This window comes from Drosophila miranda (assembly GCF_003369915.1).
Source record: "Drosophila miranda strain MSH22 chromosome Y unlocalized genomic scaffold, D.miranda_PacBio2.1 Contig_Y1_pilon, whole genome shotgun sequence".
Classification (NCBI taxonomy): domain Eukaryota; kingdom Metazoa; phylum Arthropoda; class Insecta; order Diptera; family Drosophilidae; genus Drosophila; species Drosophila miranda.
The window spans coordinates 11,948,733-11,974,402 of NW_022881603.1; the positions used below are offsets into that span (position 1 = coordinate 11,948,733).

At 42.3% G+C, this 25,670-nt stretch overlaps 1 protein-coding gene across 6 annotated transcripts in view; it reads left to right on the top strand.

Moving 5' to 3' along the window:
- LOC108158650 (MAP/microtubule affinity-regulating kinase 3) overlaps positions 1–25,670 on the top strand; it is an 83,952-nt gene that overhangs the window by 6,779 nt on the left and 51,503 nt on the right. For 3 of the 6 annotated variants that reach the window (XM_033394533.1, XM_033394532.1, XM_033394534.1), the window contains exon 1: positions 22,775–23,461. In XM_033394533.1, the coding sequence (XP_033250424.1) occupies positions 22,775–23,461 (687 nt within the window). Of the gene's footprint in view, positions 1–22,534; positions 23,462–25,043; positions 25,510–25,670 lie in introns of those variants that run through there. The other 3 variants (XM_033394531.1, XM_017291149.2, XM_033394527.1) reach the window with 3 other exon arrangements.

Here is a 25,670-nt window from a genome sequence, read left to right on the forward strand (position 1 = left end):
CCACAATATTGCACTTTCGAGAAAACTAAAAACGCAGAATCATAGATAATGACCATATCTATCAGATTGCTGAATCTGGATCAGTTCAGATCATTTTTATAGCCAATAGGAACAAATCAATTTGCAGTGGCTACGCAGCGCCCGACGTCACGCTCAGACTGATTTTCTGTCTCTCTCGCACGCACTCTTTGTCGTGTCGTTTAATATTAGCGGCGTCTGCCAGAGGAGAGCCATACTGACTTAGTATCGGGTATAACCGTAGAGTTGCAGTGTCCGCAGCAACTCACAACGTTCCCCCTCGTTGATTAATGAAATACAGACGAAATCTTATTTAATGAATACCATAATTTTCATATTTAAAAAACTAATTACTACATTTTGTTATAATTAAGTATCTAAACATAACAACGATTGTTGAAATACAATATCGAGTGTCCTAAATGGACTATTCCGACTGATGCACTTGCTCGATAAATACATTGAATGGCACGTTAAAATGTCTCCTAATTCCACAGTGGCCAAGGAAAACGTAAATTGTGTGTAGAATTAGGCTAAATATAATATGTAAGGGATTCAAGTGCATATAAATGTATAGTCCGAGATAAAATTGGTTAATAGGTATTCATTTCGATAGAGATAGAATAGAACATGGATTGTTATTCACTTCATTTGCTTCTAGCTCTTGCTTAAGCCGGTTGTGTTTTTCTTGCTCCCGCATTCTCCGCCCTTTGCCTTAATATCATCATCTCTTTAATTTGATTCTACTTTGTGTTAACCACCAGTGTTTTGTTTGTAAACAAGTGTTTAATATAAATTCAATATTGCAACGTAACGCATCGGACTCGTGCAGGCAATTTGTTATTGTTTTTTTGCCCAGTCTGCTTTTCGTTATCGCTTCTTTGGTGTGCACTGTTCTCGCGCATTAGCGTTTGCATCGCCCACACTCTCTCGTGAGCATAAGCGGGCTGTTCGCATTGTTGCTCTCACTCTCTCTGGATTGCCCATACTCTCCCTCTCTGTGGACTTTTCTTTTGTGTCTCTGCTTTGGTGAGTTTACTTCTCGTTTTCTGCACTTCGTTGGATCATCTGCTTTGAATTATTGCCGCTGCAGCTGATTGTCTGGCTCGCTCTGCTGTCTGCTCTCCTACTTTACCTGCGATCTCACTCCGTTCTTTTTTTATTCGTGCACAGTGATTCTACTACTGTCTATAATGGCAATTGTTTGCAGTGCAAAAAAATGTGAATTCGGTGGTGTTATCATTGGTGATTCATTTCTTAGCTGCTGGCTGTGCGACAATTTTGCCCACATAAAATGTGCTGGTGGTGGAAATTTTGGCCGGCTGAATGATCTGATCTCGAAACGCATGGGCCTGTCTTGGTCATGTCTGGCTTGTCGGGAGATTGAGGCCGAAATGCGCACATTTATGAGACAGACTCGAACTGGGTTTCTGGATGTCCGGAAACAATTTGTGGCTCTCAACGAGAAATTTCTTGCCCTTGAATCACAGTTTCTTGGGCTCAAACTCTTGAGCGAATCGCCTAGACGGAAAATTCCGCATAATGATACCAATCTCTTGCAACCTAATCCGATTGGTACGCCTGCCTCCCACCTTCATCCATCGGAAGCATTTCCGTGTAGTCATGCCACGCCGTTGTCCGTAAATCCGCCAACGGTGGCTCCGGAGTTCTTTACACCGAGCAATGTGCTTCCTTCGAGCACCCAACTTCCCAACAGCATCAATCCCATCCCTGCAGTTTCTGTGGCCGTCACTTCTGACGCGGTGAGTGCTCCTATTGCGGGTGTGCGGTTGCTGACGACGTCTTGCCAATTCCTGCTCCAATTCCTGCTCCAATTCCTGCTCCAATTCCTACTCCAATTCCCACTCCAATTCCTGCTACAGCCATTGCTGCCAATTCCTCTGCCCTTGGACCGAGATCTCTTTTAGGAGTGGCTCCACCATCTCGATCTCGCTCGGGACTTCAACTTAGAGCAGTGGTCCCTCGGAAAGCAATATTTGTTTCTCGTCTTATTCCTGAGGATACAACGGAGGATGTTAAACAACATCTTTCCTCTAAACTTAACACTTCGCCTGTTGATATAGTTGTGACTAAATTTACATTTAAAAATAAGCGCAACATATCATCCTTTAAAATTCTTCTCCCTGATTCTTTACTATCCAGTTCTCTAGAACCGTCAATTTGGCCTGAGCATACAATTGTGCATGAGTTCCTTCTCAAAGATTCGAACTCGAATCCAAGAATTACCGAACATGCTCCGAAAAACTGATGTACTATTTTTCCATGCACTATCAGAACGTTCGCAGTTTGCTGGGAAAATTGCGTCAAATTCATACTAATAGCGCTTCCTTTGATTTCGATGCCATCGCGTTTACCGAAACCTGGCTTAACTCCTCTGTCAATGATCATGAAATTTTCATTGATAGTTACACTATTTATAGAATGGACCGCCCATCTTTTGCAGGCGGGGTTCTGATTGCAGTTAAATCTGTTTTCTCATCTGAGTTATTCCCATTCAATAACATTCATGGAATTGAATTTGTTGCAGTCAAAGTTCGTGTTGGCTCCGAATTTTTCTATTTAACCTGCTCTTACATTCCTCCCAGGTCTGATGCTGAGCTTTACTTACACCACCTCTCAGCAATTAATACTGTTGTTTCAGCATTAGGGTGCAATGATCGAATTAATGTCATGGGGGACTTTAACCTCCCATTTCTTTCTTGGCTGCCTTGTGATGACGCTAACCTGTTGTTTCCCAATTGCCATAATGACTTTATCAATGGGCTAACGGATATTTCCCTTGTCCAAATTAATGCCGTTAAAAACATTAGGGACAGACTTCTTGACCTCGTTTTTGTTAACGATGGTTCTCTTGCTACGGTATCTAGAGCAAGCCCAATATCTCTCCCTGAAGATCCTTACCATCCAACTTTGTTGATATCACTGGAGTGTTCACAATCTGGAGGTGCTGACAGTTCCATGGCTCCTTGTCACATAAAGTGTTTTCGCAAAACAAACTTGATCGATTTAGATCTACATCTCTCGCGTGTTGATTGGTCGTTTCTTTATTCATTACCGAACATAGATGCAACTGTTAACTCGTTTTATAGTTCTATTTACTCCGCCCTTAATACGTTTGTGCCAGATATCACTGTACCTGTATCGTCCAAGCCTCCCTGGTTCTCCAAGTATTTGACATACTTAAAAAATAATAAATCCCGGCTCTATAAAAAGTACCAGAAGTCCGGCTCCACGTTGGCCTTAGCTCTATACTCCTCCGCTCGCTCTCTGTTCCTTTCCGTCAATAGTCAGTGTTATAATCATTACCTTTCACAATGTAGTAGTAACTTTCGTAGTGATCCTAAAAAATTCGATTCGTTCGTTAACTCTAAGCGCAAGTCAAACGTTTTTCCTCCATCCCTTCATTACCAGAACAAAACAGAAGCTTCTGCTGTTGGTATTGCAAATTTATTCGCTAACTTTTTCCAAACAACGTACTCGTCTCATATTTACAACGCATCCACCCGTATCTGTACCAGCTACCTCAAGCTAACAGCATTTTTCTGCCCTTTTTCGAGGAAAGCGTTGTTCTGGAAGGTTTGTCATCTATGGACATATCGTTTTCTGCGGGTCCAGATAAGGTACCAAGTTGCATCTTAAAACACTGTGCCCAGTCCCTTTGCAAACCCTTGACCTTTCTCTTCAACCTCTCCTTGGAACAGTCTTGTCTCCCAGTAATTTGGAATGAGTCCTACATCATTCCGCTTCACAAAAAAGGTTCAAGATCAAACATTGAAAACTATCGTGGTATCGCAAAGCTTTCCGCCATCCCGAAGCTTCTTGAGTTCCTGGTCACCCGGCAACTGCAACATCTTTGTTGCAGCTTGATATCTCCGTCGCAACACGGTTTTTTCAGACATCGTTCAACATCGACTAACCTTCTTGAGTTTTCTAACCTAATCCACCGTGGTTTTCAAATTGGTTTGCAGACGGATGTAGTTTTTACGGACTTCAGCAAGGCATTCGATTCTGTGAACCATGCTCTGCTTATTAACAAGCTCTCTTTATTAGGGTTCCCAACGAATCTTCTAGATTGGATTTTGTCCTATCTCTCTAACCGTACTCAACGTGTTTTGTTTTCTAACGTGTTGTCAAATACTGTTAATGTTACTTCAGGTGTGCCACAGGGAAGTCATCTGGGCCCGCTTCTGTTTATTTTATTTGTGAATGACCTTCCTCAAGTTATAACATACTCTACTACACTAATGTATGCTGATGATGTCAAAATCTGTCTTTCTTACTCTGATTGGTATTTGCACACACGCCTTCAACTTGATCTAAGTGAACTACTATTGTGGTGTTCAACTAATCTTCTTTTTCTGAACCTTTATCGGGTATAAAAATGGCATTACTGAACGAGAAGTGGATTTTGATGTTGATTATTGAATGCAAAATTGGCAAAGCTGTAACAAGAGAATATCTATATTTCGGTAGACATATAATTTTTAGTTGGCTATTTTTTATACCCGATACTCAAAATGAGTATTGGGTATATTAGATTTGTGGTAAAAGTGGATGTGTGTAACGTCCAGAAGGAATCGTTTCCGACCCCATAAAGTATATATATTCTTGATCAGCATCAATAGCCGAGTCGATTGAGCCCTGTCTGTCTGTCCGTCCGTCCGTCTGTCCGTCTGTCCGTCCCCTTCAGCGCCTAGTGCTCAAAGAGTATAAGTGCTAGAGCAACGATGTTTTGGATCCAGACTTCTGTGATATGTCACTGCTACAAAAATATTTCATAACTTCGCCCCGCCCACTTCCGCCCCCACAAAGGACGAAAATCTGTGGCATCCACAATTTTAAAGATATGAGAAAACCAAAAACGTAGAATTGTAGAGAATGACCATATCTTTAAGACTGCGGAATCTGAATTGGATCGTATTATTATTATAGCCAGCATCAAGAAAACAATTTAATTTTTTCTCGCCCTGTCTCTCTCTAACACACACGTAGAATAGGCGGCTTTGCTTAGAGTAAAACATTAGCGCCTAGATCTCAGAGACTACAAAAGCTAGAGCAACCAAATTTGGTATCCACACTCCTAATATATCGGACCGAGACGAGTTTGTTTCAAAATTTCGCCACACCCCCTTCCGCCCCTGCAAAGGACGAAAATCTGGGGATATTTAAAAATCTCAGAGACTATTAAGGCTAGAGTAACCAAATTTGGTATCCGCACTCCTGTTAGATCTTACTATAAAACGTGTATCTCAAAGTTTCGCCCCACCCCCTTCCGCCCACACAAAGGACGAAAGTCTGTTGCATCCACAATATTGCACTTTCGAGAAAACTAAAAACGCAGAATCATAGATAATGACCATATCTATCAGATTGCTGAATCTGGATCAGTTCAGATCATTTTTATAGCCAATAGGAACAAATCAATTTGCAGTGGCTACGCAGCGCCCGACGTCACGCTCAGACTGATTTTCTGTCTCTCTCGCACGCACTCTTTGTCGTGTCGTTTAATATTAGCGGCGTCTGCCAGAGGAGATCCATACTGACTTAGTATCGGGTATAACCGTAGAGTTGCAGTGTCCGCAGCAACTCACAACGTTCCCCCTCGTTGATTAATGAAATACAGACGAAATCTTATTTAATGAATACCATAATTTTCATATTTAAAAAACTAATTACTACATTTTGTTATAATTAAGTATCTAAACATAATAACGATTGTTGAAATACAATATCGAGTGTCCTAAATGGACTATTCCGACTGATGCACTTGCTCGATAAATACATTGAATGGCACGTTAAAATGTCTCCTATTTCCACAGTGGCCAAGGAAAACGTAAATTGTGTGTAGAATTAGGCTAAATATAATATGTAAGGGATTCAAGTGCATATAAATGTATAGTCCGAGATAAAATTGGTTAATGGGTATTCATTTCGATAGAGATAGAATAGAACATGGATTGTTATTCACTTCATTTGCTTCTAGCTCTTGCTTAAGCCGGTTGTGTTTTTCTTGCTCCCACATTCTCCGCCCTTTGCCTTAATATCATACAACCTTGTTGTGACTTTGTTTTGATATAATATCGCATCTCTGTAATTTGATTCTACTTTGTGTTAACCACCAGTGTTTTGTTTGTAAACAAGTGTTTAATATAAATTCAATATTGCAACGTAACGCATCGGACTCGTGCAGGCAATTTGTTATTGTTTTTTTGCCCAGTCTGCTTTTCGTTATCGCTTCTTCGGTGTGCACTGTTCTCGCGCATTAGCGTTTGCATCGCCCACACTCTCTCGTGAGCATAAGCGGGCTGTTCGCATTGTTGCTCTCACTCTCTCTGGATTGCCTATACTCTCCCTCTCTGTGGACTTTTCTTTTGTGTCTCTGCTTTGGTGAGTTTACTTCTCGTTTTCTGCACTTCGTTGGATCATCTGCTTTGAATTATTGCCGCTGCAGCTGATTGTCTGGCTCGCTCTGCTGTCTGCTCTCCTACTTTACCTGCGATCTCACTCCGTTCTTTTTTTATTCGTGCACAGTGATTCTACTACTGTCTATAATGGCAATTGTTTGCAGTGCAAAAAAATGTGAATTCGGTGGTGTTATCATTGGTGATTCATTTCTTAGCTGCTGGCTGTGCGACAATTTTGCCCACATAAAATGTGCTGGTGGTGGAAATTTTGGCCGGCTGAATGATCTGATCTCGAAACGCATGGGCCTGTCTTGGTCATGTCTGGCTTGTCGGGAGATTGAGGCCGAAATGCGCACATTTATGAGACAGACTCGAACTGGGTTTCTGGATGTCCGGAAACAATTTGTGGCTCTCAACGAGAAATTTCTTGCCCTTGAATCACAGTTTCTTGGGCTCAAACTCTTGAGCGAATCGCCTAGACGGAAAATTCCGCATAATGATACCAATCTCTTGCAACCTAATCCGATTGGTACGCCTGCCTCCCACCTTCATCCATCGGAAGCATTTCCGTGTAGTCATGCCACGCCGTTGTCCGTAAATCCGCCAACGGTGGCTCCGGAGTTCTTTACACCGAGCAATGTGCTTCCTTCGAGCACCCAACTTCCCAACAGCATCAATCCCATCCCTGCAGTTTCTGTGGCCGTCACTTCTGACGCGGTGAGTGCTCCTATTGCGGGTGTGCTGGTTGCTGACGACGTCTTGCCAATTCCTGCTCCAATTCCTGCTCCAATTCCTGCTCCAATTCCTGCTCCAATTCCTACTCCAATTCCCACTCCAATTCCTGCTACAGCCATTGCTGCCAATTCCTCTGCCCTTGGACCGAGATCTCTTTTAGGAGTGGCTCCACCATCTCGATCTCGCTCGGGACTTCAACTTAGAGCAGTGGTCCCTCGGAAAGCAATATTTGTTTCTCGTCTTATTCCTGAGTCTACAACGGAGGATGTTAAACAACATCTTTCCTCTAAACTTAATACTTCGCCTGTTGATATAGTTGTGACTAAATTTACATTTAAAAATAAGCGCAACATATCATCCTTTAAAATTCTTCTCCCTGATTCTTTACTATCCAGTTCTCTAGAACCGTCAATATGGCCTGAGCATACAATTGTGCATGAGTTCCTTCTCAAAGATTCGAACTCGAATCCAAGAATTACCGAACATGCTCCGAAAAACTGATGTACTATTTTTCCATGCACTATCAGAACGTTCGCAGTTTGCTGGGAAAATTGCGTCAAATTCATACTAATAGCGCTTCCTTTGATTTCGATGCCATCGCGTTTACCGAAACCTGGCTTAACTCCTCTGTCAATGATCATGAAATTTTCATTGATAGTTACACTATTTATAGAATGGACCGCCCATCTTTTGCAGGTGGGGTTCTGATTGCAGTTAAATCTGTTTTCTCATCTGAGTTATTCCCATTCAATAACATTCATGGAATTGAATTTGTTGCAGTCAAAGTTCGTGTTGGCTCCGCATTTTTCTATTTAACCTGCTCTTACATTCCTCCCAGGTCTGATGCTGAGCTTTACTTACACCACCTCTCAGCAATTAATACTGTTGTTTCAGCATTAGGGTGCAATGATCGAATTAATGTCATGGGGGACTTTAACCTCCCATTTCTTTCTTGGCTGCCTTGTGATGACGCTAACCTGTTGTTTCCCAATTGCCATAATGACTTTATCAATGGGCTAACGGATATTTCCCCAAATTAATGCCGTTAAAAACATTAGGGACAGACTTCTTGACCTCGTTTTTGTTAACGATGGTTCTCTTGCTACGGTATCTAGAGCAAGCCCAATATCTCTCCCTGAAGATCCTTACCATCCAACTTTGTTGATATCACTGGAGTGTTCACAATCTGGAGGTGCTGACAGTTCCATGGCTCCTTGTCACATAAAGTGTTTTCGCAAAACAAACTTGATCGATTTAGATCTACATCTCTCGCGTGTTGATTGGTCGTTTCTTTATTCATTACCGAACATAGATGCAACTGTTAACTCGTTTTATAGTTCTATTTACTCCGCCCTTAATACGTTTGTTCCAGATATCACTGTACCTGTATCGTCCAAGCCTCCCTGGTTCTCCAAGTATTTGTCATACTTAAAAAATAATAAATCCCGGCTCTATAAAAAGTACCAGAAGTCGGGCTCCACGTTGGCCTTAGCTCTATACTCCTCCGCTCGCTCTCTGTTCCTTTCCGTCAATAGTCAGTGTTATAATCATTACCTTTCACAATGTAGTAGTAACTTTCGTAGTGATCCTAAAAAATTCGATTCGTTCGTTAACTCTAAGCGCAAGTCAAACGTTTTTCCTCCATCCCTTCATTACCAGAACAAAACAGAAGCTTCTGCTGTTGGTATTGCACATTTATTCGCTAACTTTTTCCAAACAACGTACTCGTCTCATATTTACAACGCATCCACTCCGTATCTGTACCAGCTACCTCAAGCTAACAGCATTTTTCTGCCCTTTTTCGAGGAAAGCGTTGTTCTGGAAGGTTTGTCATCTATGGACATATCGTTTTCTGCGGGTCCAGATAAGGTACCAAGTTGCATCTTAAAACACTGTGCCCAGTCCCTTTGCAAACCCTTGACCTTTCTCTTCAACCTCTCCTTGGAACAGACTTGTCTCCCAGTAATTTGGAATGAGTCCTACATCATTCCGCTTCACAAAAAAGGTTCAAGATCAAACATTGAAAACTATCGTGGTATCGCAAAGCTTTCCGCCATCCCGAAGCTTCTTGAGTTCCTGGTCACCCGGCAACTGCAACATCTTTGTTGCAGCTTGATATCTCCGTCGCAACACGGTTTTTTCAGACATCGTTCAACATCGACTAACCTTCTTGAGTTTTCTAACCTAATCCACCGTGGTTTTCAAATTGGTTTGCAGACGGATGTAGTTTTTACGGACTTCAGCAAGGCATTCGATTCTGTGAACCATGCTCTGCTTATTAACAAGCTCTCTTTATTAGGGTTCCCAACGAATCTTCTAGATTGGATTTTGTCCTATCTCTCTAACCGTACTCAACGTGTTTTGTTTTCTAACGTGTTGTCAAATACTGTTAATGTTACTTCAGGTGTGCCACAGGGAAGTCATCTGGGCCCGCTTCTGTTTATTTTATTTGTGAATGACCTTCCTCAAGTTATAACATACTCTACTACACTAATGTATGCTGATGATGTCAAAATCTGTCTTTCTTACTCTGATTGGTATTTGCACACACGCCTTCAACTTGATCTAAGTGAACTACTATTGTGGTGTTCAACTAATCTTCTTTTTCTGAACCTTTATCGGGTATAAAAATGGCATTACTGAACGAGAAGTGGATTTTGATGTTGATTATTGAATGCAAAATTGGCAAAACTGTAACAAGAGAATATCTATATTTCGGTAGACATATAATTTTTAGTTGGCTATTTTTTATACCCGATACTCAAAATGAGTATTGGGGTATATTAGATTTGTGGTAAAAGTGGATGTGTGTAACGTCCAGAAGGAATCGTTTCCGACCCCATAAAGTATATATATTCTTGATCAGCATCAATAGCCGAGTCGATTGAGCCCTGTCTGTCTGTCCGTCCGTCCGTCTGTCCGTCTGTCCGTCCCCTTCAGCGCCTAGTGCTCAAAGAGTATAAGAGCTAGAGCAACGATGTTTTGGATCCAGACTTCTGTGATATGTCACTGCTACAAAAATATTTCAAAACTTCGCCCCGCCCACTTCCGCCCCACAAAGGACGAAAATCTGTGGCATCCACAATTTTAAAGATATGAGAAAACCAAAAACGTAGAATTGTAGAGAATGACCATATCTTTAAGACTGCGGAATCTGAATTGGATCGTATTATTATTATAGCCAGCATCAAGAAAACAATTTAATTTTTTCTCGCCCTGTCTCTCTCTAACACACACGTAGAATAGGCGGCTTTGCTTAGAGTAAAACATTAGCGCCTAGATCTCAGAGACTACAAAAGCTAGAGCAACCAAATTTGGTATCCACACTCCTAATATATCGGACCGAGACGAGTTTGTTTCAAAATTTCGCCACACCCCCTTCCGCCCCGCAAAGGACGAAAATCTGGGGATATTCAAAAATCTCAGAGACTATTAAGGCTAGAGTAACCAAATTTGGTATCCGCACTCCTGTTAGATCTTACTATAAAACGTGTATCTCAAAGTTTCGCCCCACCCCCTTCCGCCCACACAAAAGACGAAAGTCTGTTGCATCCACAATATTGCACTTTCGAGAAAATTAAAAACGCAGAATCATAGATAATGACCATATCTATCAGATTGCTGAATCTGGATCAGTTCAGATCATTTTTATAGCCAATAGGAACAAATCAATTTGCAGTGGCTACGCAGCGCCCGACGTCACGCTCAGACTGATTTTCTGTCTCTCTCGCACGCACTCTTTGTCGTGTCGTTTAATATTAGCGGCGTCTGCCAGAGGAGAGCCATACTGACTTAGTATCGGGTATAACCGTAGAGTTGCAGTGTCCGCAGCAACTCACAACGTTCCCCCTCGTTGATTAATGAAATACAGACGAAATCTTATTTAATGAATACCATAATTTTCATATTTAAAAAACTAATTACTACATTTTGTTATAATTAAGTATCTAAACATAATAACGATTGTTGAAATACAATATCGAGTGTCCTAAATGGACTATTCCGACTGATGCACTTGCTCGATAAATACATTGAATGGCACGTTAAAATGTCTCCTATTTCCACAGTGGCCAAGGAAAACGTAAATTGTGTGTAGAATTAGGCTAAATATAATATGTAAGGGATTCAAGTGCATATAAATGTATAGTCCGAGATAAAATTGGTTAATGGGTATTCATTTAGATAGAGATAGAATAGAACATGGATTTTTATTCACTTCATTTGCTTCTAGCTCTTGCTTAAGCCGGTTGTGTTTTTCTTGCTCCCGCATTCTCCGCCCTTTGCCTTAATATCATACAACCTTGTCACAGTCACAGACTTTGTTTTGATATAATATCGCATCTCTTTAATTTGATTCTACTTTGTGTTAACCACCAGTGTTTTGTTTGTAAACAAGTGTTTAATATAAATTCAATATTGCAACGTAACGCATCGGACTCGTGCAGGCAATTTGTTATTGTTTTTTTGCCCAGTCTGCTTTTCGTTATCGCTTCTTCGGTGTGCACTGTTCTCGCGCATTAGCGTTTGCATCGCCCACACTCTCTCGTGAGCATAAGCGGGCTGTTCGCATTGTTGCTCTCACTCTCTCTGGATTGCCTATACTCTCCCTCTCTGTGGACTTTTCTTTTGTGTCTCTGCTTTGGTGAGTTTACTTCTCGTTTTCTGCACTTCGTTGGATCATCTGCTTTGAATTATTGCCGCTGCAGCTGATTGTCTGGCTCGCTCTGCTGTCTGCTCTCCTACTTTACCTGCGATCTCACTCCGTTCTTTTTTTATTCGTGCACAGTGATTCTACTACTGTCTATAATGGCAATTGTTTGCAGTGCAAAAAAATGTGAATTCGGTGGTGTTATCATTGGTGATTCATTTCTTAGCTGCTGGCTGTGCGACAATTTTGCCCACATAAAATGTGCTGGTGGTGGAAATTTTGGCCGGCTGAATGATCTGATCTCGAAACGCATGGGCCTGTCTTGGTCATGTCTGGCTTGTCGGGAGATTGAGGCCGAAATGCGCACATTTATGAGACAGACTCGAACTGGGTTTCTGGATGTCCGGAAACAATTTGTGGCTCTCAACGAGAAATTTCTTGCCCTTGAATCACAGTTTCTTGGGCTCAAACTCTTGAGCGAATCGCCTAGACGGAAAATTCCGCATAATGATACCAATCTTTTGCAACCTAATCCGATTGGTACGCCTGCCTCCCACCTTCATCCATCGGAAGCATTTCCGTGTAGTCATGCCACGCCGTTGTCCGTAAATCCGCCAACGGTGGCTCCGGAGTTCTTTACACCGAGCAATGTGCTTCCTTCGAGCACCCAACTTCCCAACAGCATCAATCCCATCCCTGCAGTTTCTGTGGCCGTCACTTCTGACGCGGTGAGTGCTCCTATTGCGGGTGTGCTGGTTGCTGACGACGTCTTGCCAATTCCTGCTCCAATTCCTGCTCCAATTCCTGCTCCAATTCCTGCTCCAATTCCTACTCCAATTCCCACTCCAATTCCTGCTACAGCCATTGCTGCCAATTCCTCTGCCCTTGGACCGAGATCTCTTTTAGGAGTGCCTCCACCATCTCGATCTCGCTCGGGACTTCAACTTAGAGCAGTGGTCCCTCGGAAAGCAATATTTGTTTCTCGTCTTATTCCTAAGTCTTCAACGGAGGATGTTAAACAACATCTTTCCTCTAAACTTAACACTTCGCCTGTTGATATAGTTGTGACTAAATTTACATTTAAAAATAAGCGCAACATATCATCCTTTAAAATTCTTCTCCCTGATTCTTTACTATCCAGTTCTCTAGAACCGTCAATATGGCCTGAGCATACAATTGTGCATGAGTTCCTTCTCAAAGATTCGAGCTCGAATCCAAGAATTACCGAACATGCTCCAAAAAACTGATGTACTATTTTTCCATGCACTATCAGAACGTTCGCAGTTTGCTGGGAAAATTGCGTCAAATTCATACTAATAGCGCTTCCTTTGATTTCGATGCCATCGCGTTTACCGAAACCTGGCTTAACTCCTCTGTCAATGATCATGAAATTTTCATTGATAGTTACACTATTTATAGAATGGACCGCCCATCTTTTGCAGGTGGGGTTCTGATTGCAGTTAAATCTGTTTTCTCATCTGAGTTATTCCCATTCAATAACATTCATGGAATTGAATTTGTTGCAGTCAAAGTTCGTGTTGGCTCCGCATTTTTCTATTTAACCTGCTTTTACATTCCTCCCAGGTCTGATGCTAAGCTTTACTTACACCACCTCTCAGCAATTAATACTGTTGTTTCAGCATTAGGGTGCAATGATCGAATTATTGTCATGGGGGACTTTAACCTCCCATTTCTTTCTTGGCTGCCTTGTGATGACGCTAACCTGTTGTTTCCCAATTGCCATAATGACTTTATCAATGGGCTAACGGATATTTCCCTTGTCCAAACTAATGCCGTTAAAAACATTAGGGACAGACTTCTTGACCTCGTTTTTGTTAACGATGGTTCTCTTGCTACGGTATCTAGAGCAAGCCCAATATCTCTCCCTGAAGATCCTTACCATCCAACTTTGTTGATATCACTGGAGTGTTCACAATCTGGAGGTGCTGACAGTTCCATGGCTCCTTGTCACATAAAGTGTTTTCGCAAAACAAACTTGATCGATTTAGATCTACATCTCTCGCGTGTTGATTGGTCGTTTCTTTATTCATTACCGAACATAGATGCAACTGTTAACTCGTTTTATAGTTCTATTTACTCCGCCCTTAATACGTTTGTTCCAGATATCACTGTACCTGTATCGTCCAAGCCTCCCGGGTTCTCCAAGTATTTGTCATACTTAAAAAATAATAAATCCCGGCTCTATAAAAAGTACCAGAAGTCGGGCTCCACGTTGGCCTTAGCTCTATACTCCTCCGCTCGCTCTCTGTTCCTTTCCGTCAATAGTCAGTGTTATAATCATTACCTTTCACAATGTAGTAGTAACTTTCGTAGTGATCCTAAAAAATTCGATTCGTTCGTTAACTCTAAGCGCAAGTCAAACGTTTTTCCTCCATCCCTTCATTACCAGAACAAAACAGAAGCTTCTGCTGTTGGTATTGCAAATTTATTCGCTAACTTTTTCCAAACAACGTACTCGTCTCATATTTACAACGCATCCACTCCGTATCTGTACCAGCTACCTCAAGCTAACAGCATTTTTCTGCCCTTTTTCGAGGAAAGCGTTGTTCTGGAAGGTTTGTCATCTATGGACATATCGTTTTCTGCGGGTCCAGATAAGGTACCAAGTTGCATCTTAAAACACTGTGCCCAGTCCCTTTGCAAACCCTTGACCTTTCTTTTCAACCTCTCCTTGGAACAGTCTTGTCTCCCAGTAATTTGGAATGAGTCCTACATCATTCCGCTTCACAAAAAAGGTTCAAGATCAAACATTGAAAACTATCGTGGTATCGCAAAGCTTTCCGCCATCCCGAAGCTTCTTGAGTTCCTGGTCACCCGGCAACTGCAACATCTTTGTTGCAGCTTGATATCTCCGTCGCAACACGGTTTTTTCAGACATCGTTCAACATCGACTAACCTTCTTGAGTTTTCTAACCTAATCCACCGTGGTTTTCAAATTGGTTTGCAGACGGATGTAGTTTTTACGGACTTCAGCAAGGCATTCGATTCTGTGAACCATGCTCTGCTTATTAACAAGCTCTCTTTATTAGGGTTCCCAACGAATCTTCTAGATTGGATTTTGTCCTATCTCTCTAACCGTACTCAACGTGTTTTGTTTTCTAACGTGTTGTCAAATACTGTTAATGTTACTTCAGGTGTGCCACAGGGAAGTCATCTGGGCCCGCTTCTGTTTATTTTATTTGTGAATGACCTTCCTCAAGTTATAACATACTCTACTACACTAATGTATGCTGATGATGTCAAAATCTGTCTTTCTTACTCTGATTGGTATTTGCACACACGCCTTCAACTTGATCTAAGTGAACTACTATTGTGGTGTTCAACTAATCTTCTTTTTCTGAACCTTTATCGGGTATAAAAATGGCATTACTGAACGAGAAGTGGATTTTGATGTTGATTATTGAATGCAAAATTGGCAAAACTGTAACAAGAGAATATCTATATTTCGGTAGACATATAATTTTTAGTTGGCTATTTTTTATACCCGATACTCAAAATGAGTATTGGGGTATATTAGATTTGTGGTAAAAGAGGATGTGGGTAAAGTCCAAAAGGAATCGTTTCCGACCCCATAAAGTATATATATTCTTGATCAGCATCAATAGCCGAGTCGATTGAGCCCTGTCTGTCTGTCCGTCCGTCCGTCTGTCCGTCTGTCCGTCCCCTTCAGCGCCTAGTGCTCAAAGAGTATAAGAGCTAGAGCAACGATGTTTTGGATCCAGACTTCTGTGATATGTCACTGCTACAAAAATATTTCAAAACTTCGCCCCGCCCACTTCCGCCCCCACAAAGGACGAAAATCTGTGGCATCCACAATTTTAAAGATATGAGAAAACCAAAAACGTAGAATTGTAGAGAATGACCATATCTTTAAGACTGCGGAATCTGAATTGGATCGTATTATTATTATAGCCAGCATCAAGAAAACAATTTAATTTTGTTCGCCCTGTCTCTCTCTAACACACACGTAGAATAGGCGGCTTTGCTTAGAGTAAAACATTAGCGCCTAGATCTCAGAGACTACAAAAGCTAGAGCAACCAAATTTGGTATCCACACTCCTAATATATCGGACCGAGACGAGTTTGTTTCAAAATTTCGCCACACCCCCTTCCGCCCCCGCAAAGGACGAAAATCTGGGGATATTCAAAAATCTCAGAGACTATTAAGGCTAGAGTAACCAAATTTGGTATCCGCACTCCTGTTAGATCTTACTATAAAACGTGTATCTCAAAGTTTCGCCCCACAATATTGCACTTTCGTGAAAACTAAAAACGCAGAATCATAGATAATGACCATATCTATCAGATTGCTGAATCTGGATCAGTTCAGATCATTTTTATAGCCAATAGGAACAAATCAATTTGCAGTGGCTACGCAGCGCCCGACGTCACGCTCAGACTGATTTTCTGTCTCTCTCGCACGCACTCTTTGTCGTGTCGTTTAATATTAGCGGCGTCTGCCAGAGGAGAGCCATACTGACTTAGTATCGGGTATAACCGTAGAGTTGCAGTGTCCGCAGCAACTCACAACGTTCCCCCTCGTTGATTAATGAAATACAGACGAAATCTTATTTAATAAATACCATAATTATCATATTTAAAAAACTAATTACTACATTTTGTTATAATTAAGTATCTAAACATAATAACGATTGTTGAAATACAATATCGAGTGTCCTAAATGGACTATTCCGACTGATGCACTTGCTCGATAAATACATTGAATGGCACGTTAAAATGTCTCCTATTTCCACAGTGGCCAAGGAAAACGTAAATTGTGTGTAGAATTAGGCTAAATATAATATGTAAGGGATTCAAGTGCATATAAATGTATAGTCCGAGATAAAATTGGTTAATGGGTATTCATTTAGATAGAGATAGAATAGAACATGGATTTTTATTCACTTCATTTGCTTCTAGCTCTTGCTTAAGCCGGTTGTGTTTTTCTTGCTCCCGCATTCTCCGCCCTTTGCCTTAATATCATACAACCTTGTCACAGTCACAGACTTTGTTTTGATATAATATCGCATCTCTTTAATTTGATTCTACTTTGTGTTAACCACCAGCGTTTTGTTTGTAAACAAGTGTTTAATATAAATTCAATATTGCAACGTAACGCATCGGACTCGTGCAGGCAATTTGTTATTGTTTTTTTGCCCAGTCTGCTTTTCGTTATCGCTTCTTCGGTGTGCACTGTTCTCGCGCATTAGCGTTTGCATCGCCCACACTCTCTCGTGAGCATAAGCGGGCTGTTCGCATTGTTGCTCTCACTCTCTCTGGATTGCCTATACTCTCCCTCTCTGTGGACTTTTCTTTTGTGTCTCTGCTTTGGTGAGTTTACTTCTCGTTTTCTGCACTTCGTTGGATCATCTGCTTTGAATTATTGCCGCTGCAGCTGATTGTCTGGCTCGCTCTGCTGTCTGCTCTCCTACTTTACCTGCGATCTCACTCCGTTCTTTTTTTATTCGTGCACAGTGATTCTACTACTGTCTATAATGGCAATTGTTTGCAGTGCAAAAAAATGTGAATTCGGTGGTGTTATCATTGGTGATTCATTTCTTAGCTGCTGGCTGTGCGACAATTTTGCCCACATAAAATGTGCTGGTGGTGGAAATTTTGGCCGGCTGAATGATCTGATCTCGAAACGCATGGGCCTGTCTTGGTCATGTCTGGCTTGTCGGGAGATTGAGGCCGAAATGCGCACTTTTATGAGACAGACTCGAACTGGGTTTCTGGATGTCCGGAAACAATTTGTGGCTCTCAACGAGAAATTTCTTGCCCTTGAATCACAGTTTCTTGGGCTCAAACTCTTGAGCGAATCGCCTAGACGGAAAATTCCGCATAATGATACCAATCTTTTGCAACCTAATCCGATTGGTACGCCTGCCTCCCACCTTCATCCATCGGAAGCATTTCCGTGTAGTCATGCCACGCCGTTGTCCGTAAATCCGCCAACGGTGGCTCCGGAGTTCTTTACACCGAGCAATGTGCTTCCTTCGAGCACCCAACTTCCCAACAGCATCAATCCCATCCCTGCAGTTTCTGTGGCCGTCACTTCTGACGCGGTGAGTGCTCCTATTGCGGGTGTGCTGGTTGCTGACGACGTCTTGCCAATTCCTGCTCCAATTCCTGCTCCAATTCCTGCTCCAATTCCTGCTCCAATTCCTGCTCCAATTCCTACTCCAATTCCCACTCCAATTCCTGCTACAGCCATTGCTGCCAATTCCTCTGCCCTTGGACCGAGATCTCTTTTAGGAGTGCCTCCACCATCTCGATCTCGCTCGGGACTTCAACTTAGAGCAGTGGTCCCTCGGAAAGCAATATTTGTTTCTCGTCTTATTCCTGAGGCTACAACGGAGGATGTTAAACAACTTCTTTCCTCTAAACTTAACACTTCGCCTGTTGATATAGTTGTGACTAAATTTACATTTAAAAATAAGCGCAACATATCATCCTTTAAAATTCTTCTCCCTGATTCTTTACTATCCAGTTCTCTAGAACCGTCAATATGGCCTGAGCATACAATTGTGCATGAGTTCCTTCTCAAAGATTCGAACTCGAATCCAAGAATTACCGAACATGCTCCAAAAAACTGATGTACTAATTTTCCATGCACTATCAGAACGTTCGCAGTTTGCTGGGAAAATTGCGTCAAATTCATACTAATAGCGCTTCCTTTGATTTCGATGCCATCGCGTTTACCGAAACCTGGCTTAACTCCTCTGTCAATGATCATGAAATTTTCATTGATAGTTACACTATTTATAGAATGGACCGCCCATCTTTTGCAGGTGGGGTTCTGATTGCAGTTAAATCTGTTTTCCCATCTGAGTTATTCCCATTCAATAACATTCATGGAATTGAATTTGTTGCAGTCAAAGTTCGTGTTGGCTCCGCATTTTTCTATTTAACCTGCTCTTTTATTCCTCCCAGGTCTGATGCTGAGCTTTACTTACACCACCTCTCAGCAATTAATACTGTTGTTTCAGCATTAGGATGCAATGATCGAATTATTGTCATGGGGGACTTTAACCTCCCATTTCTTTCTTGGCTGCGTTGTGATGACGCTAACCTGTTGTTTCCCAATTGCCATAATGACTTTATCAATGGGCTAACGGATATTTCCCTTGTCCAAATTAATGCCGTTAAAAACATTAGGGACAGACTTCTTGACCTCGTTTTTGTTAACGATGGTTCTCTTGCTACGGTATCTAGAGCAAGCCCAATATCTCTCCCTGAAGATCCTTACCATCCAACTTTGTTGATATCACTGGAGTGTTCACAATCTGGAGGTGCTGACAGTTCCATGGCTCCTTGTCACATAAAGTGTTTTCGCAAAACAAACTTGATCGATTTAGATCTACATCTCTCGCGTGTTGATTGGTCGTTTCTTTATTCATTACCGAACATAGATGCAACTGTTAACTCGTTTTATAGTTCTATTTACTCCGCCCTTAATACGTTTGTTCCAGATATCACTGTACCTGTATCGTCCAAGCCTCCCTGGTTCTCCAAGTATTTGTCATACTTAAAAAATAATAAAACCCGGCTCTATAAAAAGTACCAGAAGTCGGGCTCCACGTTGGCCTTAGCTCTATACTCCTCCGCTCGCTCTCTGTTCCTTTCCGTCAATAGTCAGTGTTATAATCATTACCTTTCACAATGTAGTAGTAACTTTCGTAGTGATCCTAAAAAATTCGATTCGTTCGTTAACTCTAAGCGCAAGTCAAACGTTTTTCCTCCATCCCTTCATTACCAGAACAAAACAGAAGCTTCTGCTGTTGGTATTGCACATTTATTCGCTAACTTTTTCCAAACAACGTACTCGTCTCATATTTACAACGCATCCACTCCGTATCTGTACCAGCTACCTCAAGCTAACAGCATTTTTCTGCCCTTTTTCGAGGAAAGCGTTGTTCTGGAAGGTTTGTCATCTATGGACATATCGTTTTCTGCGGGTCCAGATAAGGTACCAAGTTGCATCTTAAAACACTGTGCCCAGTCCCTTTGCAAACCCTTGACCTTTCTCTTCAACCTCTCCTTGGAACAGTCTTGTCTCCCAGTAATTTGGAATGAGTCCTACATCATTCCGCTTCACAAAAAAGGTTCAAGATCAAACATTGAAAACTATCGTGGTATCGCAAAGCTTTCCGCCATCCCGAAGCTTCTTGAGTTCCTGGTCACCCGGCAACTGCAACATCTTTGTTGCAGCTTGATATCTCCGTCGCAACACGGTTTTTTCAGACATCGTTCAACATCGACTAACCTTCTTGAGTTTTCTAACCTAATCCACCGTGGTTTTCAAATTGGTTTGCAGACGGATGTAGTTTTTACGGACTTCAGCAAGGCATTCGATTCTGTGAACCATGCTCTGCTTATTAACAAGCTCTCTTTATTAGGGTTCCCAACGAATCTTCTAGATTGGATTTTGCCCTATCTCTCTAACCGTACTCAACGTGTTTTGTTTTCTAACGTGTTGTCAAATACTGTTAATGTTACTTCAGGTGTGCCACAGGGAAGTCATCTGGGCCCGCTTCTGTTTATTTTATTTGTGAATGACCTTCCTCAAGTTATAACATACTCTACTACACTAATGTATGCTGATGATGTCAAAATCTGTCTTTCTTACTCTGATTGGTATTTGCACACACGCCTTCAACTTGATCTAAGTGAACTACTATTGTGGTGTTCAACTAATCTTCTTTTTCTGAACCTTTCCAAATCCAAACTTATGACATTTTACCGTCGCGCTCCTCATTTTGTCCCATATGTTCTAGGAAATCATGTCCTTGAGCGAATTTCGAGTTCAAATGACCTCGGAGTCCTTTTTGATCATAAGATGTGTTTTAACACCCATATAGCTCCAACTGTAAATAAAGCTAAGGGTGTTTTAGCGTTCATCAAGCGTTGGTCCAAGGAGTTTGACGACCCGTACGTTACGAAACAACTGTACATCTCGTTAGTACGTCCTATATTGGAGTATTGTTCTTGTGTGTGGAGCCCGCAGTATAAAGAGCAGCAGGCTGTTATTGAATCCGTGCAAAAGCAATTTTTATACCCGATACTCAAAATGAGTATTGGGGTATATTAGATTTGTGGTAAAAGTGGATGTGTGTAACGTCCAGAAGGAATCGTTTCCGACCCCATAAAGTATATATATTCTTGATCAGCGTCAATAGTCGAGTGGGCCCTGTCTGTCTGTCTGTCTGTCCGTCTGTCCGTCTGTCCGTCCGTACGTCTGTCCGTCCCCTTCAGCGCCTAGTGCTCAAAGACTATAAGAGCTAGAGCAACGATGTTTTGGATCCAGACTTCTGTGATATGTCACTGCTACAAAAATATTTCAAAACTTCGCCCCGCCCACTTCCGCTCCCACAAAGGACGAAAATCTGTGGCATTCACAATTTTAAAGATATGAGAAAACCAAAACCGTAGAATTGTAGAGAATGACCATATCTTTAAGACTGCGGAATCTGAATTGGATCGTATTATTATTAAAGCCAGCATCAAGAAAACAATTTCATTTTTTCTCGCCCTGTCTAACACACAAGTAGCATAGGCGGCTTTGCTTAGAGTAAAACATTAGCGCCTAGATCTCAGAGACTACAAAAGCTAGAGCAACCAAATTTGGTATCCACACTCCTAATATATCGGACCGAGACGAGTTTGTTTCAAAATTTCGCCACACCCGCCACCGCCACCGCAAAGGACGAAAACCTGGGGATATTCAAAAATTTCAGAGACTATTAAGGCTAGAGTAACCAAATTTGGTATCCGCACTTCTGTTAGATCTTACTATAAAACGTGTATCTCAAAATTTCGCCCCACCCCCTTCCGCCCACACAAAGAACGAAAAGCTGTTGCATCCACAATATTGCACATTCGAGAAAACTAAAAACGCAGAATCATAGATAATGACCATATCTATCAGATTGCTGAATCTGGATCAGATCAGATCATTTTTATAGCCAATAGGAACAAATCAATTTGCAGTGGCTACGCAGCGCCCGACGTCACGCTCAGACTGATTTTCTGTCTCTCTCGCACGCACTCTTTGTCGTGTCGTTTAATATTAGCGGCGTCTGCCGGAGGAGAGCCATACTGACTTAGTATCGGGTATAACCGTAGAGTTGCGGTGTCCGCAGCAACTCACAACGTTCCCCCACGTTAATTTTTGCCCTTCGGAACTTTAACTGGGACTCGGGTAGAATCTTGCCACCCTACCGGTCTAGGCTAAATCTTATTGACCTGCCGTCGTTGCACCATCGCAGAATATGCAATGGCGTAATGTTCGTGCACAAGCTCCTTCTTGGGACTGCTGACTCCCAAACTCTCTTGGGTCAGATTGACTTGGCCGTTCCATCTAGACCTACCCGTACTTTTAGGCCTATCCGTCTACCCATATGTAGGTCTAATTATGCTGATAATGAACCTTTTAGGGTTTTATGCCATAATTATAACTCCCTCTGTCAAACCCTATCCCCTGAACTATCTCTTAAACTAATTGCATGCAATATTTATAATTATTTAAATTTAGCTAACTTTTAACTTATCTTTTTCCGCCTTTAGTAACTAAGTACCATTATTAACAGATAATTTGTTAATTTAATAAATAAATAATTAAATGTTATAAGCCTAACTTTGATTTGCAACGAAATTAATGTATTTCGTATCCCCATTGTATTTGCAGATGTTAAGTAGCTCCACAGATTACAGGAACCGCCTGGCATTAGGATAACTTTAGGAGGAGAAACAATATAGACTCACCGGCAAGTACTCAAGTGCAGTTCCGAGTTTGGGGCAGGAGAGACGAGACGAGACGCCCGATTGAATCTCACGATCGTTGTGGACGTACCAAACCCAGCAGGACCTGCACGGACCTCAAGATTACTCATTACTGAGCCATAGGCAATTTGGATTTGGTAGAAATATGTCTAGAGCAATGCGAACCACACTGCAGCCAGTTCCTGAAGCCCTGCCAGCCGAGAGCGTTTCAAATGGAACCGCAAGCACCGTTGCCGCGCCATCGACCACCACGTCGAGTGCCACTGCGACGCCTCCCCTGGCGGCCGTCTCAAGCGCAACCACCTACGCCACCAACTCGATCAGCACATCCTCGCATTCTGTCAAGGATCAGCAGCAACAGCAACAGCATGATTCCGCCAATGCCAACATTGTTTCACTGCCACCAACGACAACCTCTGTAGCCAGCACGACGGTGATGCCTATCGTAACGTCCTCGAATGCGGCAAGCAGCAACAGTCCTGCGGCTGCGCCCACGCCCACAGTCCCGGCCAGCCCCGCACCAGGCTCGGTGACATCCACGCCAGCTCCCGTGCCTGTGTCGGTGTCCGCTGTATCGACCACGGCAAATACAAACCACTCGCACCAGCACAGCCATCAGCACCACCATCACGTGGCCAACAACATGACTACGGACGGTGCCAGACTCTCAAGCAATAACGCCACTGTGGCGGCCTCCGCGATCAACCACCACCACCACCACAACTCAGGCACCGGCGTGGGTTCGGCCGTGCCTTCCTCCGTCAACAAGAACTTTCTCAGCACACACTCTGCTCACGCCTCTGCCATCAAGCAGCGAACCGCATCCGCCAAGGTGAGTCCCTTCCCCAAATGATCTGCGTATCTTTCTGTGGCTTTAGCTGTATCTGTTACCCGTCCAGAACTACACATGTTCACTAGCATCCAGAATCCATCTACTCGTTCGACCTTCTCCCTGTTACTCAGAGTATCATTGGCTTGGGTCATTCCCTGTAGTGTCTAATTGATTTATTACAAGTCAAATGTCCTGTACTCTCGTTGGGAGGCGGAATATATCTTACCTACTTATATGAGTAGAACAATCTATTGGGTTTGTCGGATTTAATCATTTGTGAATGTATCATGGAACATTCGGCACAGATTATGAAAAACTGTCTGCTGTACGGGTCCATTGAGGCGAGGCCCTTGTGAACTCATTACCAAATAGTACTCGTATATGTTCTCTGGTGTCCTATAATCATATTTCAGCTGCATTAACAAGCTCTTCAAAATTAAAATACTGGGAAATGGGAATTGAAATGCACTGGGATTACTTTCACTGTTTCTTGACAACAATATAGAGAATTTACTACCAATCTCACTGACAATGCTGGGAAGGATTACAAATTAAGCAGAAAAGTGTTTGGAATAATTAAATGTTAACAGACATAAAAAAACCAGCTTCAAATAAAAAAAATGAAGACCAGTGTTGGTTAATATCCAATAGTGTTGAGCAACTGCAGTAGAACCTCTTCAAGTTTCAAATTGAAAGTTTGAAAAGATTAAAATTTTTTACGAAGGTGTAGGGTGTACGTATGTATATTATCGGTTCCCTAGCTGCTAATGGAAAGGCAACTGTGAGATCAATAGCCAGCTGGGGCCGCAGCTGTAAATAGACATGTATGTACATAAGTTAATAAATATCCACAAAAGATTGTTTGTACAATATGTAGACTTGCTAATTGCAAATAAATCGCAGACCAAACAATCTTTAAACCACTTTGAGTTAGATTCGCCATGGCATACTCGGAAAATATAACAAGTGAGTCAACAAAAAAATGCACACCTCGTCCATTCAAGAACCACATTTATTGTATTCAAATCATCAGCTGTATCGCAGGCAAAGCTACGGCTAGCTAGGCGATCTACGGCACTCTCAGAGAGCAGCAAAAACTTGTAACTGTTTTGATATCCATTTGGTGTGCTTTATCCAACACGACCACACACAAAACACACAACACATATGTACATACATAAGTATATAAATGCGAATAAATAAGCTTAACAAGCTGACTTTTTCGATGACGATACGCGATAGGTGGTGTGGGTTCGGTTCGTGAAAAACTAGAATCTATCCGTTTCTTTGGCATTCACATTGTTCGATTGCAACAAAGCTTTCGCAAGTTCGAATATCTTATACTCGCATAATAGCAGTGTATGCGTGAGCATGCGACACACACGTTTGCGTTGTGAATCACCTGCAGCTTACCTGCGTCCGTCTCCGAAGACTGTGCGTGTGTGTATGTGTAGGGTGTGTCGTGACTGTCTTTGCACATTGGACGAACGAACAGCCGCTCTGAGTAAGCCCCGCTGCAGAACTTTTTGCGAAACACAAACAAGCCCGAAGCTCGCCACAATAACAACAGTACGAGCAACAGACAGTCGAGTCGACTCCACAACCACAGGCCAGGCCACAGATACAAGCGATGGTCGAAAGCTTGTTTTAGTATTAAGTTCCACTTCAATCGTGTGGTCACTATTGTCGCGCCGCGCCGCGTCGTCGTTGTTGTTATTATCCGTCGCGTATCGTCGCTGCCTTCCCCGACGAAGATCCGACGATATCGTAGTGGTTATCGCCCAGCGATGATTTGACTGGAACTTTTTTGCATTATTCGCCTCTACGCGTTTGCCATTGTGACCGTTATCGCGCCAAGCACAAGGGTAACGGCGGGCGTTACGTCAAAAAAATATTGCAAAGAAAATAAAAATACAAAACGAAACGCAGCAGCCTGCGCTCTCCGGTTAGTGGCTGCGCAGTTAGTCAGATCTCCCCCAAGTGGCAAGAGTAATCCGACAGCATCCGCGGTAGAGCTACATGCATATATATGTACATAACTACAATAGGTATTACGACTGTGTCGGACAGGGGCTTGAGATGACATCAAATCAAGGGCAACAGGACAGTGGCCAGGAGAGGGTGGGATTGAGGGTGGGCCGTCACAAAAACAAACACGCACGTGCGGACTTGTTTAAAAATAAATTCGGTTAAATAGTGTTTAATTTAT